Raw genomic sequence first — 17,723 nt, forward strand, 5'->3', positions numbered from 1 at the left:
TGCAACAGACCAAATTGCAAATTTAAAATTTTATAAAAAAATATTGTTTTCCTACAGTCTTGATAAAGTGGGCTTCCTTGCACTGATTATATTACTGATTATATTATGATTATATTACAGAAAGCTGCTAATTGCTGCATTTACTTACTTTACAGCACAGTTTTTACGTTGTTGCAAACCAGTATTCCAATCAAACAACACAAAACAGTGTGCTTTTATTATGCAAGTAATCCGTGTACGCTTGGAAATAGGTTGGCAACACTGAAAGATACTACAACTACAATCAGCTGTTGCAGTGTTTCCCATTTTGACCAATGCTTGGATTTAACCTAGTGTAACCTAAAACATGTTGTTTGGTATTTTCACTAAACCGACAGTATCACTCTAGATACAAAACAGCAAACAATCAAAGTAACAAAACAACATGGTTTGTTCCAAGTAAAAGTAAAACATTTAACAATTTACATTTAATGTACACATTACACAACTATCTAGAAGATAATTTACACAAGTTTTCAGATAAAAATCAAGAGTTGAGTTAGAGCATATTGTACAGTTGTTCATTTCCTTAAATTCTGTATTTTGAATCCACTGTTGATTGACACGTCTGTTTCTCGGTTGTATGACAGACAATGCAGGTACAGCAGTAGTGCTCCTAAATTTTGATTTTACCGGTGATTACGTCCTCATAAAGCTCAGGAGTAAGGCGAGTGAAGCTCAGATACTGACGGAGATAGAGTTTATCCGAGATTGTGGAAGGATTGAAACCTTCCTTCTGTAGATCAATCTGTTAACAAAACAGGTTATTTATCTTCAGTTTTTTTTTATGTTATGAGACCTTATTTTTTAAATTAATCAACTGTTGTTTTCTGAACTCTATAAATACAAACATGTTGGTATGAGATCCATGTTGTTGTCTGCTCTATTACATTCTGTAGGCAAAGCCAGGGGGTGCTTGGACAACTCCCATTATCTAGCATAATCCTCACAACCCATAATGTCTCATACAATACCATGATAAAAACACCCATTTTCAACCCCGCTCCCAGTCACATACGAACTGATTACTCTTTAAAGTCACAAAGTATTATTTTATTTTCATATCTCACCTTCTTTAGTTTGAATGTACCAGTGTGAGGCAGGACTTGGGCTAGTCGCAGGAACACAGGGCGGGCGTACGTCGGCAACGCTCGATCCAACCCTTCGGCAAGCCCTGGCAGGTCGAGTGGTTCATCACCTTCCTCCACAGCCATCATGCCCGCTCTACCCTCTAGATCACCCACCTGACACAAGCAAAGAGACCGGTCTTCACAATATTGCTACTAAACTACAATGTACTTTTGAAAAAGCAGTTTGTCAATTGCCAACTCATAAGTACAACCATCTCTTTGAACTCGGTGAAAAGAACTTCCTTGTGTCCTTAGGGGTCTAAATATTCAGCCACACATAGGGTTTTTTTAGGGAGGGGGGGTATTTTCATTTTCATTAGTACAGGACACGGGAAATAATGTTCTTTTCCTTGGACGGTGTCGCTACGATGTGTGAACAAGAAGGCAATATATGTTTTTATCTTGAGGAACCGCCTTGACAAGGCAAGAACCTGATCCCAGCAATCACACCCGGGCTTAAAACTAGGTTGTGATAGAACATCAGAATTATGGATAGGTGACAGTTAAGAGAAGATTTTCTTCAGCTGCTTCTAGTATACACACAGTAACCTGGACCCAGGGGCGCAAGAGGTTTTAGGTTTGTTGGTAGTTTGCTGGGAGGAAGAGAAAAATTCCTTGATGAGAAAGGATGGAGGGCCCAATTATCTCTTGGGCCATTTAGCGTGGCATAAAAAAACTCAAAGTGCTAGAGAGTGATAACTTTCTCCTCCGCCTTTACAACTACTGGCACTTGGCCACTTCCTAATATATTTTTTTTCAATACCTTGGGCTAGTATGTTTTAAAACACAGGAGATATGGCATCTACCAACAGTTAAGGTTCTTGTGAAAAGGCTAGCCTCTAACTGTAATTTTTACCTGGGATTTTAAAATTGCTTCTTTTTATTGAACTGCCAAATAAAAACAATTACAAACAAGCAAGGCTCTTTGTGGTTCCCCTTTTTGAAAAATTAAAATCGTTTTCACTCACCTGTACTCCATAAACTGTGCATTCTTTCAACCCAACAATGGAACTGACAACAGACTCTACTTCAGAAGTGGACACGTTCTCTCCTTTCCATCTGTAATCAAAAGACATTTTATTTTACTTTTTACATTTTAACCTCTGGATATTTTAAATTTATCCATCAACTATCAGTGCTTGTGAAGGCTACTTGGCTCATTTATACAAAATAATGAGCTGAACAGTAAATAGTTCAATTAAGGCTATGTATAGTTCAGGCTGTGTAGATATAAAGTCATAGTATGGAAAGTAACATTTTTTGGTGCATGCTCAAGTTTCTTGAGTTAAAGCAAAAAACAGGGGCATCATATTTTGCGTACTACAAGCTAAAATACAGCAAAACTAGCATTATTTCTGGTCACATTAAATGTAACAGTAAAAAACTGCTGATTTCAATAAGATGAACAAATTGTAAACAAACACTTGCATGCATAGCGGGCAAATGGAGAACTGATTGAGAGCAAGATGAAGTAAATTCAGAGCAAGTGAAAATCAGCTGATCATATTTCCCTTGCTCTAAATTAGATCCTCGGAAACAATTACTTTATTTGATGTCTACTTTCTGCAAGGAGTGATTTCATTTACATTACCTAAATGTATCTCCAGTACGGTCCTTGAAATAAATGTAACCTTCTTCATCCATCATCACCAAATCTCCTGCAAATAACAAAAAATTACCAACAGAGTTTGGTTTATCTCAAGCTTCTGAAAAAAAGCTATTTACAGTCCCAACAATTTTATTCATATCAAAATTAATTTTCATGTTGCAATCTATTATGTTAGAAAACTTCAAATGGACAAATATGTAGTTCCGATCACATGCTAATAGAGCATTATTGCACACATTCTCATTGGACCATTTCATTTTCATGTGGTGTACTTTTGTAGTACCGGTATTTTCTCAGGTCATTCTTACCTATAATACATTCTAAATCACAGTATTGCCGACAGTTTGAAATTTTATATTGTCAGCTGAAAAAATTTGTATCAGGACTACAAACTTCCAAAAATAACATTTTGTGTTAAACATTTTTCTAAACTGATTCGTTTTGATTGGAAACAAAGATATATGAGATGATTGCCTTACCTGACAGGAAAGCCTGGTCACCCTTCTTCAAAACATCGTAAATGACTTTTCTCTTGGATTCATCTTGGTTCACATATCCGTGGTATTGTCTGGTAGGATCGTTCTGTCTAATCGTTCCAACAAACATTCCCGTTTCACCTGTAAGGTATAAAATTCACACTAGGGACCCAAAAAACCATACAGAAGTTTTGAATCTAGGTCTCAACTATCAGATTTTAAAATCTTAAAGGCTAGCAGATTTTTTTTCGATTAAGTAAGGGTTAAAACTTTAAAATATTTTAATTTCACATTCTGTTAACAAAGATATTTTTTTATCTTGTCACATTTATAAAACTATTTTCCGAAATAAAGTACCTGGTTTGCACCAAATGCAAAGTCCATTCTTGTCCCTGATTGGCTGGCTGCTTTCCTCGTCCACTCTAATGATGGCCATCGGAATCATGAATTTGGGAAGACATTGTGGAATAGCTCCAATAGCACCAATCTTACCATTGAGGTTACCTGAAAATGGGAACCTGACTTATATAACTCTCATTGTAAAACACCCATTGATTATGGTTAACAGTATAGCCACATGCCCAAAACAAAAATCCTATTTTTCCCTGCTTTAACATGACAAAATCCTGGTTCATCCTGCACGAATGAAAAATTCCTGTCCTATCCTGAGCTATCTTTTTCACGTGTCATGTTAAAATAGCTCTTTTAATCTTACTACAATGCAATTGAAATATAAGTAGGGTAATTTTGGTTTGTTCTTAAACGCAGTAGGAAAAAAATTAGGCATCAGAGCCTTAAATCTTGTTTTAATCCAGTGCGTGGTCTAAATCTATAGATACACTATAGGTTATACTCTAACTTACTTACTCCCAGGACCATTTATATCGGAGGTGGTATTTAGCCGCACCAACAAATCTTCGCCATACAATGATGAAGATTATTTCTGGGCTTCACTCACCTTTATTTGGTCCAGGACTCGTCAAACACACAAACACACATATATACAAACACGTTATTTTCCAGGGCATCAAGTCCGATGTTTCGCGGAACTCGCAAAAAGGTCCCACTTCCGAGGTTGGTTAAAACTAATTTTTTCTCACACCTTGGTCGAACGCCTAACAACGACTGCTGGATCAGCTGAACTTGGTCAGGCGTTTAACCACCGTGCGGGGAAAAATATATTTGACCAACCCTGAGGAAGCGGAACGTTTTTGTGAGCTCTGCGAAATCTTGGACTTGGATGCCCTGGACGATAACATGTTTGTATATCTAGACAAAAAATAAAGGGGAGTGAAGCCCACGAATAATCTTCACAAATGAATAACACCTCGCCTAAAAGCATGTAATTTAGAAACATTCAATGATGGTTAGCATAATGACTTACATTTTATAAATAGACTAAAGTAAAAAGTGTATTTATAACTAACTCTGTATTGGCTAATCTGGTGTTTGGAACACATCAGGACTTCTGCACGAATCCTGCCAATCACCAATCAATTTCAGTTATGAAACATAGTGCCTTGATCAAAGAATTTACTAAATAGGTTTCGATAAAGATATTAATTTAATCTATCTTCATCACAACCTATTTTAAAGTTACGAAATTCATATATTCAAGCAGGTTTCATTGTATTTACTTTGATTAAGATTTTTGGCTAATGCCTCTCCTACCTTGACTAAAATTAAAACAAAAATCGTATCCATCACTTACCCAGATTTACGTTTCCTTCAGTGGCACCGTACAACTCTACGATATTCTGTACCCCAAATCGCTCCACAAACCGCTTCCAAATCGATGCTTGCATTCCATTGCCCATCATAAGTCGTACCTTGTGTTGACGATCTTCAGGACGAACCTTAGATGCCAGGAGATACCGACACATTTCTCCAATGTACTGTCCAACCTACAAGTAAACAGACAAGGTTATAAATTACTGATTATTTATTATTTAAAAAAGATTTGGGATACAATAGCACAATAAACACAAAAGTATACCAAATTTCAGCCATCAAGATAGTCAGGAATTTGGAGAATTAGTGATGAATGAGTCAGTCAGTGAGCGAGGGCTTTGAAGTTTTATATGTTGAGATTATTAAACTTTTAGTCTACAGTGTTAGTAGAATATTGTTGTGTTTGTAGCAGTGAAGCAGTTAATTAATGAAACTAGACTGTAGGAGTCCTGTCAGTTACCTCAAACTGTACAAACTTCTCTCATTGGGGACCTATCCACAAAATTTCAGGGGTGAATCGTTATAGCACCACCACTGCACATACAATACAGAAACAAAACGAAGTAAATAAAATGTTTCCCCCAACTTACGGTGCATTTATATTTGATGCAGTCCTCAAAGTAGCCAGATGCAGAGAACTTGGCCCTAAGTACAGCAGGGGCTCCGTAGATCAACGCAGGACCGACGCCTAACGCTCCTCCTGCGACGTGGTAGAGTGGGAGGGGGTCGTATATGACATCATCTTCCTTCACTCCAACTAGGGTGCGGGCCGCGTTACTGATCAGAATAAACCTAGGGAAAAATTTTACAATTAATTAATACAAGTTTTTAATTCAGTTTTTTTAATGGTCCAAGAAAATTATATATGTAGTTTAATTGTTGCTCAAAACCTAGTATAGCTCTGGTAAATTACGTATTTTACCTTTAACTGAGGATATTGAAGTAGGAAGTACTCGTAAAATCTTATGTTATTTAAATATGGAATAAATCTTACTTGTACATGGAAAATATTTTAGTAAAAATAATATTAGGAGAATGGAAATTTACTTAGTCTGCAAGTTGGCTGCGGTGGTGGTATTTATTAAATAACTAGGCTAAAATTTTGACATGAAAATTATAATGTATAATTATTCTTGTAAGGTCTAGCAGGTAACCTCTCTTTAATTCAAGAAATTTAAATTACTTCTAAACTACCAATTGTATGATTTTTTTAGTTTGGAACACAAATTACCTCAACAAAACCTCTTCCAATTAACTTCTAATTGTTTCATAGGCCTATATTGTTAAATTCCACAGAAAATTTAGAAAATAATTGTAGAATCAAGAATTAATGCACTTCTCACCAAAGAGACATGCTTGTAATGATTTAAGAAATCACACCTGGAGTTGGGGAAGCGTGCTGCCTTTGGTTTTCCCGTGGTCCCTGATGTGAATATGTAGAGCAGCTGATCGTCGTAGCCGGGTTTGTAAGTGGTGTTCGGAGGTTTACGAGAAGACAACGTCATCATCTTACTGAGGTCAAGAATGTTCTCTACAGGCACTGTGTCTCCTACTTGGTAAAACTTTACTTCTTCTTCCAACAGGTCTTTGGCCTCCGTTATCACTACAACAGAATAGTGAAAATTTTAACTATTCACATCTTGAAAATAACAATAAGAAAAGATTTTGTTAAACTTTTTAATTTATACTTACCAATATATGTTAAAAAGCCTGAATACTTGATACTTGAAAGTCTCCCACTGGAAGCACTGATGTGCCGTGGTGTCAGTTTGTTGATGGCCTAGTCATTGAAAAATTCTTCCACAGAATAGTAAGGCCTCTTGAGAAGGAAGTCTTTTAATTTGGATTTAGAGACTTTTCCATCTTCTATACTTCTTAGTTCAATTGGAACTTTATTGAAAACTTTAATACACATGAATCTTAGTCCATTTTTTGCTAGGCTAGATGACACTTGAGGTACGTGTAGATTATTCCTCTGGCGAGTGTTGTAGTTGTGTATATCTACATTCTTGCTGAAGTTTTCAGGCTTCCTGTTGACCATCAGTGCTGACTCCAGAATAAAAAGGGCTGGTAGGGTCAGGATTTTAGATTCTAAAAATAGTTCTTGGCAGTGTGCTAGATAATTTTTATTGCATATTATTCTAATGATGCGTTTTTGTAGTAGGAGAATACGTTGAGTAAGTGGGATGCTGCCCCAAAAGACTATTCCATATTTAATGATGCTATGAAAACAACCAAAATAGACCTTCATGAGTATGTCTTTGTTAACTAGGTTTTGTAAGCGTCGCACCATATAACAAGTAGCTGTGAGTCTTGGTATCAAACTTTCAATGTGTTTCTGCCATCTGAGGTCTTCACTGATGGTAATGCCTAGATATTTGATATGGCTGTCAATGGAGACGCTTGCGCCTTCGAGTCGAAGCAGTGGGGAACTATCTGGTTTTTTCCTGTTGTAAAATTGTATGGCTTTTGTTTTCCCCTTATTTAGCAATAATTTATTTGCATCGCACCATTCACTCATCAGGTTTAAACCTTCTTGGTCTTGAGTAGTTCTTCATTCTAACAGTGAAACAGGTGGCTGATGTCGTCAGCAAACATCCATACATTACCAGCGGTTAATGACTCAGGCAAGTCGTTCACATAAAGGAGGAACAAGACCGGGCCTAGGTTCAAGCCCTGAGGCACGCCTGTGTTGATGGGAGGCGAAGTTGCAGAACGAAAATTTCGGATTAGCCCATCCTGACTTGAGTGTCGTATGCTTACTATCTGTTTCCTATTTTTCAAGTATGTGGCTATCCAGCAAAGAGGCTTGCCACTTATACCCATTGACCTAAGTTTCTGGAGTAGCGTTGAATGTGAAAGCAAATCGAAAGCGTTTGTCATGTCGTAGAATACACACAACTGTTCGCCCATCTCATCCAGATTATCATACAAATTCATCAACAGGTCGAATATTGCATCAACAGTAGATTTATTTTTACAAAAACCCATACTGATGGTTGTTCAGCAGATTTTTACTGTCCAGATACAAAATAAGTCTTTTTAGGAAAATAATTTCAAAAATCTTGGAAAAGACACTCTGTACAGCAATTGGTCGGTAGTTTTTAACCAAGTCCTTTTCATTATTTTTATGTATAGGTACTACTTTTGATGTTTTTATCTTACTGGGAAATATGCCATCTTTAAATGATTTGTTGATGATCATTGTTAGGGGTAAAGCTATTTCTTCTTTACAAACTTTTAAAATACTAAAGGGTACTTCATCGACACCAGCACTATTCTTAAGACTTATTTTGTTCATTATTTCCAATACCTCCTTCTCATTTGTAGGCCCTAACTGGAATCCATTTTCATGATCGAGTTGACTTTCAAGATCTATATCTACCGGTGTAACAGGTCCTGTTAATTTTACAATTTCCGACACAAAGTAATCGTTAAATATATTTGCCACACTGCCTAGGTTGGTAGTGAGCTCGTCATTGTTATTTAAACATACATTAAAACTATTTACATCATCATCACATGTTAAACTTTTAACTATGTTCCAAGACTCTTTACTAATGTTTTTGGCGTTGTCAATTTTCGCCTTATAGAACTGTTTCTTAGATTTGTTTAGCAAAGAAGTATGAGCAGTTTTTGCTCTGGCGTATTCATTTTTGGTTGGTTTTTGAATGAACTTAGGTTCACCCTTTTATCAATAATATTTAAAACTCTCTAAGGATTTTGACAGTACGATTTCAAGCTTAAAAACATCTTTTAGTTTTTATAGAAAAGTTTAAGCACCAGTAGTGATGGTTCAATAGTACAAAGATAATGTTCATGGAAGTTTGATTCAGATTCAGATTCTTTATTCGTCACAATACATTTTCCTCCCCAGCACAGCTGGTAAAACAGGTGGCATGTCAACATCTTAAAAACTAAAAGCAAAATCTATACATGATACAATTTTTCGGCTTACTTAAAAAACTTAATTGAATGCCTTAATTTTATATACCATTAACATATTTACATAATATTACAAAGTGTCACATAAAAAATCATTTATACAATAGTATACTTTGTTTAGCAGCAGGGACTGAACTTCTTTCTTAAACTTAAGATCATTATCAATATTCTTTATCCTGTTTGGTAGCTTATTATATAATTTTTTCCCAAAATACTGAGGCAACTTTTCAAAGGAACTTAATCTATGAATAGGAAACTGGAAATCATTTCTGTTCCTAGTCTGATAATTGTGAATATGTTGATCTTTCATCAACATATTAAAATTAGATTTGACATAAAACAGACATTTACTAATGTACATAGATGGTAGTGTTAAAATTTTGAGTTCCCTAAAAATAGATTTACAGGATGTTCTAGGTTTAGACTTTGTCATGTATCTAAGATATTTTTTTTTGTAATTTAAAAACAGACCCCATACCCGAACTACCAATTTGTTGTTAATTTGTTGTACATCTTCTGTTAGACAATTTTGAGTAACACCTATCTTGAATGAAAAAATGTATTTTTTTAAATATATTTACTACCAAACCCACTCCTTATACGCATGACTATTGCACTTTTTGATTCCATAGATCACGTTAATTTGACTGAACCAATTTGCTACTAGGAAAACATACCAGCAAAAATGCAGCTATACTACCATAGTTATTGGGAAAATTGGGTGGTGCCATAGAATGAACCGTTTGATTGTGAACACTTTGCAGTAATTCAGAGTCGTATTGTAATATTCTGACTCATTCTTGTAAAAAAATTGTCCACACATATAAAACCACAACTAAACAAAGTGTCAAATTATTTTATCAACTACCAAACAACACCATTCTTTGGAGAATACAATGTCACCTATTTCACCAGCTCCGTTCGAACTGTGAGATGTATCTAATAATAAATTACAATCGGATTTCATTACCTGATGTAAACTTGTTGCTGAAGATGATAGCTTTGGCATTGCTATTGTTTATGCAGTGAGCTAAAACACCGAGTTTCAAATTAGTGTTGATGAGAGCCGAGATGACTCCCAGTTTGGCCAACCCGAGCCAAGTACAGACGTACTCTGGACAGTTGTGCATCATGACGGCCACAACATCTCCTTTGGCAAAGCCTGCCTCGTTGAAAACGTTCGCCACTTCATTGCTGTAGTCTTCAACCTGACAAGAGGAAGTGAGATGAGTGTTAAAACGGTCTTTAATTTAAACAGCCATTTCCATATAACTCAAGCACTCAGACATACACACTAATTTTTCTTAAGCTATGTTAAATACCAAATCACATCTTGTTTGTGTAGTAGGTGAAGGCCCCACTAGAAAAACAGGTTATGCTGTGTGATTCATGACGTCACACTTTTGGACAGATTCACTGCCATATCCCATATGTTATAGGTAAATAAGCAGGTTGTTTGTCAGATTTACGGATTAACAGATTTAACGGTAAGCTTTTAGTACAACTATCCACCCCACTGTGACATAGTGTTGTGCTGCAGCTTGGCTTGTTTTTCTAGTGGGGCCTTCAGTATAGCTACAGATGAATATGTATTAATTTATTGTTTAGTAAGATTTGTATTTTACATATTTTAAAAACATGTGGTACGGTACTGAAACATCACTATTAACCATTTTTGATAATCATTTTTACTTCCTCTCCCTAGTACATATAACAGTAAAAAAGTTCCCGGGATGAATTTATTTAGACATTTAGTGCGGTCACCAGCGGCAAATTTGACTTGCAGTAGTTAGTATGACTCCTGGGGAGGTCATATCGGTAGTGGGGGGTATAGATGACGGCCGTAGTGCAGCATTAGGGTATGGTTCCGGAGGTGTACAAAAAAGATGGACGACACTGTACCGACGATTAAATCTGAAAGGTGTAGAATATGAATTTAAATATGGATTTTATCTAAGTGATGATGCCGCAACCCCTAGGTCTAGCCTGAAGTAATGTGATAACCAATCCCGGGCTCGTGCCTAGCATCCTAGGAAAAAAGTGTGTAAAATTACTTGAAAATCAATGTGTTGCGTGTACAAACCATTCATATTAGATGTGAAGTTATTCATATTTCTATATGGTTTTGTAGGTGTAGGGTGTTCATATATTAAAAGAAACGTATAGATTTAGGATGCTACAACTAAAATTTATCATTATAGCTTATTCTCATACTGTACAGGATCACCCTGTGATTTGCTTAATAAGTCTCATGAACACTCCAAAGTTAAAAACAAAGAGTACCAAACAAAGAACCGTCCAGCCTCTTCAAAAAAAATTTAGGATACATAGTTATTAATACTCACATCCTCATAAGTCCAGATTTGATCCTCAAAATAGTAGCAAGGTTTGCTTGGTTTAGTTCTAAGCTGTTTATAAAATGCGTCTACCACCGAAATGTTTCTCTTCTTACAAGAAACTGTTCTTCTCACCATCAAGTGGACTCTGTATAACAACCTGGAATGAAAAATTACAAATCATAAATTATTGCTAAATGGTTGTTATTGTTATACTGCCACCTTGTGAAAAGAGGATTTCTCACTGACATTTTTGTCATTATATCTAGAACATCTCCCTTGATTTGAGTTTTGCTTCTGAAATATTTTTAATGAATAAAACAGAATTATATGATTCCTTTAAAGGCAAAATCCTTCATGCGGCACTTGCAGCATATGCCGAGCGCTGCATCTTTGAAAAATTTCACATGTAGATATTTGACGATTTCTGAGCAGAGGTGGCCACATACAGTACCTATGTCACTTTCTGAGCAGTAAAAGACCGAAACAGAGCACAATGATCATGATTTGGTGGGTATAGCTGCTAGGTGTCCCATGTGAATGACACTTGTGCGCCTTAGGATTAATATATTAAATAAAAATTATTCTTAATATATTTCTTTTACTATATTTAGCTGACAATATCAGGGACAAAAATTATAATTATTTAAGCCTATTTATTGAACAATGATAAATACAGTTTATTTTTTTTTTAACAAATGAATCAAATTCATCATACAACAAAACACGTCTTTTAAACACTCTCTCGTTCATTTGTTTGCCTAGGCTGTTTCAGCAAGGCCACGCAACACATTGATTTTCAAGTAATTTTACACACTTTTTTCCTAGGATGCTAGGCACGAGCCCGGGATTGGTTATCACATTACTTCAGGCTAGACCTAGGGGTTGCGGCATCATCACTTAGATAAAATCCATTGGTGATTTGGCGGGATGCTCTAACCATAAGACCAGCTCGCTCCCTCAGTAATTTTGCACACTAGGGACTAAAAAAGACTGAAATAATTTTGACTAATTAATGTTCATTACTTTAAAAATAATCAAGTTTTTTTTTAACATCTCAAAAAGTCTGACTGAATCTGACTTGAAGTTTTTTTAAGTATAAATTTAAATATTAAATAATGTTTTAATACCGTGTATTAATTAATTATTGAAAATTCATTAGACTTGATGAAAAAGTATATTATTTGACTGAGATAAAATTACAATGAATGAACATTAAAAATACAAGGTGGCGTTCGCAGAGGCATCCAAAAAATTGAGCGGAGTCATCGAGGGCTCATAGTACATATTGTTTTTGTCATACTGCAGTAAAAACAGTCGTTTTTAATGCATGCGTTGCGGGTCTATAGTAGCATTTTAACTGTTTAGGGAGTAAAAATCGTTTTTAGCCTCTATAGAGTAAAAATCAGCTGTTGTCAACTCAGTTTTAAATTTCGATTGTAAGCGATTGCATGTATCGAAAATATGTATCGATTTATGCTTCGTAATCATTTTAACCTACAGGCTACAGTCTCTTCCCATAGAATTTTAGCATTGCAGATACATTAATCCATTCCCACACTCAACACTGCTCACCTTTACTACTTCCGTCACAACCCCCTACGTCGTGGACCTGTTTCCCTCTCTTCCCATAGCATTTTAGGATTGCAGATACATATTTATGTAATTGCCAAAGACAGTTCCCACATTCTGCACTGCTAGCCTTACTACTAACTTCACCATTTCCTACGTCATAGACCTGTTTCCTTCCCTTCTCATAGCATTTAAGTATTACAGATACATTTATCTAACTGCCCAAACGGTTCACCCACTCTGCACTGCCAGCCTTTACTACTTCCTTAACCACTTCCTACGTCGGGGGGCCTGTTTCCTTTGCTTCTCATAGCATTTTAGGATTGAAGATACATTTATATAACTGCCACAGACGGTTCTCACACTGTGCTCATACTTTACTATTTCCTAAGCCACTTCCTACATCGTGGACCTGTTTTCATCACTTTCCATAGCATTTTAGTATTTTAGATACATTAATCTAATTGCCACAAACGTTCTCCACACTCCGCACTGCTAGCCTTTACTACTTCTTTCACCATTTCCTATGTCCTATGGGCATGCTTCCATTCCTTCTCATAGCATTTCAGCATTGCAGATACATTAATCTAACTGCTACAAACGGTTTCCAGTTCCCACACTCCACACTGCTCATCTTACTACTTCCTTCACCTCTTCCTACGTCGCGGACCTGTTTCCCTCTCTTCCCAAAGCATTTTAGGATTGTAGATACCTTAATTTAATTGTCATAAACAGTTCCCACACTCCGGACAGCTCGCCTTGACGACTTCCGTCACCACTTCCTACGTCTCGGACCGGGTTTCCTCCCTTCCCATAGCATTTTAGGATTGCAGATCCCTTAATGTAATCGTCATAAACAGTTCCCACAGTCCGGACTGCTTGTCTTTACTACTTCCTTTACCACTTCCTACGTCACGGACCTGTTTCCCTCCCTTCCCTTAGCATTATTGGATTACAGATACTTTAATCTAATCGTCATAAACAGTTCCCACATTCCGGACAGCTCGCCTTGACTACTTTCCTTCACCACTTCCTACGTCGCGGACCTGTTTTCCTCCCTTCCCATAGAATTTTAGGAATGCAGATACCTTAATCTAATCATCATAAACAGTTTCCACACTCCAGACTGCTCACCTTTAATACTACTTTCTTCACCACTTACGGACCTCAAGCTAGTGTCATCATTTGATTATATATTTATGATCCAACCGTTTCTGTTCTAATATCTGTGGAATAATGCTATCAGCTATTTCTTTATCTACTGCATTCAAAAGTCAACAGCTGATCATATGTCTTTGTTTATGTGTCAAATACTGCTTCCATAAGGATTACATTGAAACTTTGAGACTCGGTGGGGCGGATTCCTGAGAGACTTTTTTAACGCCATAGATGTTGGCACTCACCGATGTGGTCTTTATCACCATGCAAAATTTGAAAACAATTGATTCAGCCGTCTAGGAGGAGTTTGCGTATTACGAAATGTATAAGAGTTGACGTATAAGAGCTTCGCTCGCTCCGCTCAATCAACATAGAAAAGTAAAGCAAACAGATGTTAATTCCAACATCTGTATATTATTATAACAAATAACTATTGTTCTTCTTTGAATTTTATCAACAATTTTGAGGTTGTTAAAAGGTTGGGACAGTGGCGTCGTCCTGTAATCCAGCTACTAGGAGGTAACAAATTGTGGATATTTATATAGCCTAGGCATGCACTGTGGATGCGATGCTCCCTAGTGTGGATTAACGTCTGCAGTAGTGAGTACTATGGCTATTCGCATAATTAATTAGAATAATTGGTTGATTTACAAGGAAAAAATGTAGTTCGGATTCCACTATAAACTTCTGTACCTTAGTTGGCAATGGCTATATGGGCTTTTAATTAACAGCTGTGTCTAAGAACAGGTCATACTTAGTCACTGACAAGACTACAAGATTGTGCCACTCATCCCACACTCATATTTTGGGTTAAAATACGCAAAAAAAATTAGTCTTCGAGCCATTTTTTTTTTAAGAAAGTCTAAACTTAGTGGGCTTAAGAAAAGGGCCTAAACTTTGTTGTAAGTTATTTAAGATTTTTGGATTAATGTTTTGTGGTGATAACTGGAATATTTGTAAATTATGAGCTACAGGTTTGATAATATTTTTTTTTCTGGTATTGTAATTATGTTGAGTTTGAGTCTCCCAAAAAGTGGAGAGGTTTCTATGGACCCAGAATGCTATTTCCAAAATATAGTGATGACAAAAGGTTTTACAGTTTTTTTAGGGGTTCTGGGGGGAAAATGCTTTCTACGCTCTATTTTTACAAGTTATACACAGTAGTAATCTTAAAATTAACTCCTGCAAGGTTAGCTTAAAAAATTAAACTTGTAAAACGTAATTAACGTGATGTTTAAGAACAAACATTCTCTTATCAAGTATTTTTTTGCAGCTTGCGAAAACAAACCTTTAATCAAATCTATTTTCGTCTTGAGATTAATCTGTAAAAAAAGTTAAGGTTAAGTTTGATTTCCTCAAATGTTTGCAATTTGTTTTCAATGTATCACTTTGTGTATTTACTTCCTTGCAAAAACACTTTGTCTATTGAAAATTTAATAATATTTCTTGTAACAAATATTTGACCTTAAATCTATTATTGCTTGTAACAAAAATAAATTTTTATATTTTACCTTAAATCTCTTGGTAGCGTTTTCAAAACGATGTATATTTTCCTCCAGTAAAACACAGCCAGGGATGCAACACAAACACATAGGGAAGCCTGCCATTGGAAAACACTAAAGAATAATCCTAACAAAATAATAACCACATAAGACTCCATTGTGTGGGGGTCACTAGCAATGCCCTAAGCATACTGCTGGTTTTAGCCTGGCTTGGATGAACTATGAACTTTGCTTTGATTCTCTTATCATCCTGTTCCAATAAACATTTCATTTTGAATCCACTTTCCTTATCATTTCAAGCCCAGATAAACATTGTACCCTTAAATACTTTTCAGGAAAATTTCCTTTTAATTATTGATGTATGCGATTTACTTTGTTCAGATTTTAAAATTTGTTTGATAAAATGTGCATAATAATGACTTGCTTGCAGAGATCATTTAAAAAATAAATTCAAAATTGTTTAATCAAAACTTGTAGCAATATAGTAAAATTCATATATAAATCAATTTGTTGCCAAGTTGTTTGTTGTTAATGTTTTTTTTTTTACTTAATTCATTTTTTTGTAGAACAAATTTTAAAATGGCAGTTAACGTTTTACAGGAATGGGAAACACACTTTTAATTTATGAATAATTAATTGTGTCCTTAGCAATCCACCTATAATCCAAAAAGGACCAATTGGTTTTTGTGGATGTGCACAAATTATTATCACTTTTAAAACTTATTTTTATCTAATCTTTTACAAAATAAAAAAGCTCTTATTACCTAGAGATGTCACCTCAGTATGTGGGAAGCTTTTTATTTTGCTTGTATTTTATGAAGACAAGAATTATTTTAATAAAACCATGGCTAATGTTAACAATTCAAAACAATTTTAGAAAAATGCTTGGTCACGAAAACTGTAAAAATAAAATTAATTAAGTAAATTGATGACTATTTGTCTGTTTAATGCTGAGGTTGTATTTGCTCATTGTAATTACAGACAAAACTGAAACTAATTCAATGAAAGAGAAATCATTGCAAGTTTGTATTTTGTCAACAAATTTGGTAAACTGAAGCATTATCTAAGAAACTATTTACACTGATTTGAAACAAATATTTAAATTTCTTTGATTGTGTTTAAACACCCCCTTATGTTAGCAGCGAGGAGTACCAATTTTAATGTTAATTATTATGTTACATTGACTATAGGTACCAATCGGATTACAAGCTAAATTGGTTGGGTTTTTCCCTTGAGTTAGTTCCACATAACTTTCAGGTTTTAGCCTGGTTACTTCAGTCGTGCTGAGTTGAATCATGGCGTACAAACTGTTGTTAGTTTAATTTCCCATTTTGGGAATAAGCTATTACCATTACCATAGGTCTCATGGAAAGACCTGGACCCAGGATCTACTTACTTTTTCATTTCGATGTCCATAGAGACCAAAAAAACCATCTATTAAATTTATAAATATATTTATATGTCTGTAAGCACAATAATAAATAAAAATGCCTATCTCATTCTTAAGGAGAATAAGTTAACTGTTGTAGACATACATTTGATTTTACATATATTTAAGTAAACTCTTGTAGTGTTGTTTATGGATATAGTCTTGATAACATTTGGATTTTTTTTTATTTCATAAGCTACTAACTTTTCATTCAAACAAAAAAAATACCTCCCCTGTAGCAGCAAAACAAAGTACTCCTAAGTCCTATTTATTTTGATGCCTTGTATTTAAAAAAGGGTAAATGTTTGACATTTTTATGAAAATCAATTTGTGAAAAACCCTATCAGGCAGGATTGCTGCGGCAGGGGTATTTTTACTTTTGTATGAAGGCAATAAATTCAGATCATTGACAGTCAAAGAATTAATCATTGAAATTTTGCTTAGCAGCCAACATTTACTCAGTTTTTCCACATTGGGACAAATTGGTGCTAAATACTCACTCATAAGAAGGATATGTACATTCAATACCAGAGCAACCTTCTTTAATGATAACCCTTTGAAAACAATAGAACACTTTTATAGGGTTAAAATTTCATTTGCACAATACTTTTTTGAAAAAAATGAGATGAATCAGAAGAAAGTACCTCATTGATCTTCTGATTCATCTCATTTTTTTCAAAAAAGTATTGTGCAAATGAAATTTTTTAAAGAAATGCTTCATTTGGGTACAATTTGTGTTTAATTCCACAGTTTCAGGTTGTGATTAGAGGAGTTTGTAAAATAAAGAGCACACAAG

General features: G+C 35.2%; 1 protein-coding gene across 1 annotated transcript; it reads right to left on the bottom strand.

Moving 5' to 3' along the window:
* Window positions 1-412: 412 nt before the first annotated feature.
* LOC129000090 (long-chain fatty acid transport protein 1-like) lies at window positions 413-15,701 on the bottom strand. The gene is made up of 12 exons (XM_054426969.1): window positions 15,508-15,701; window positions 11,276-11,426; window positions 9,901-10,138; window positions 6,366-6,588; window positions 5,576-5,777; window positions 4,966-5,158; window positions 3,612-3,758; window positions 3,258-3,395; window positions 2,761-2,827; window positions 2,138-2,228; window positions 1,110-1,283; window positions 413-787 (listed from the first exon to the last, which is right to left on the bottom strand). The coding sequence occupies exons 1-12, from the start codon at window positions 15,654-15,656 to the stop codon at window positions 656-658; spliced, it is 1,905 nt and encodes a 634-aa protein (XP_054282944.1). The 5' UTR covers window positions 15,657-15,701; the 3' UTR covers window positions 413-655.
* Window positions 15,702-17,723: the final 2,022 nt, after the last annotated feature.

Source organism: Macrosteles quadrilineatus, unplaced genomic scaffold (assembly GCF_028750875.1).
Source record: "Macrosteles quadrilineatus isolate MER2022 unplaced genomic scaffold, UCM_ALF_1.0 Scaffold_8__2_contigs__length_117827958, whole genome shotgun sequence".
NCBI lineage: Eukaryota > Metazoa > Arthropoda > Insecta > Hemiptera > Cicadellidae > Macrosteles > Macrosteles quadrilineatus.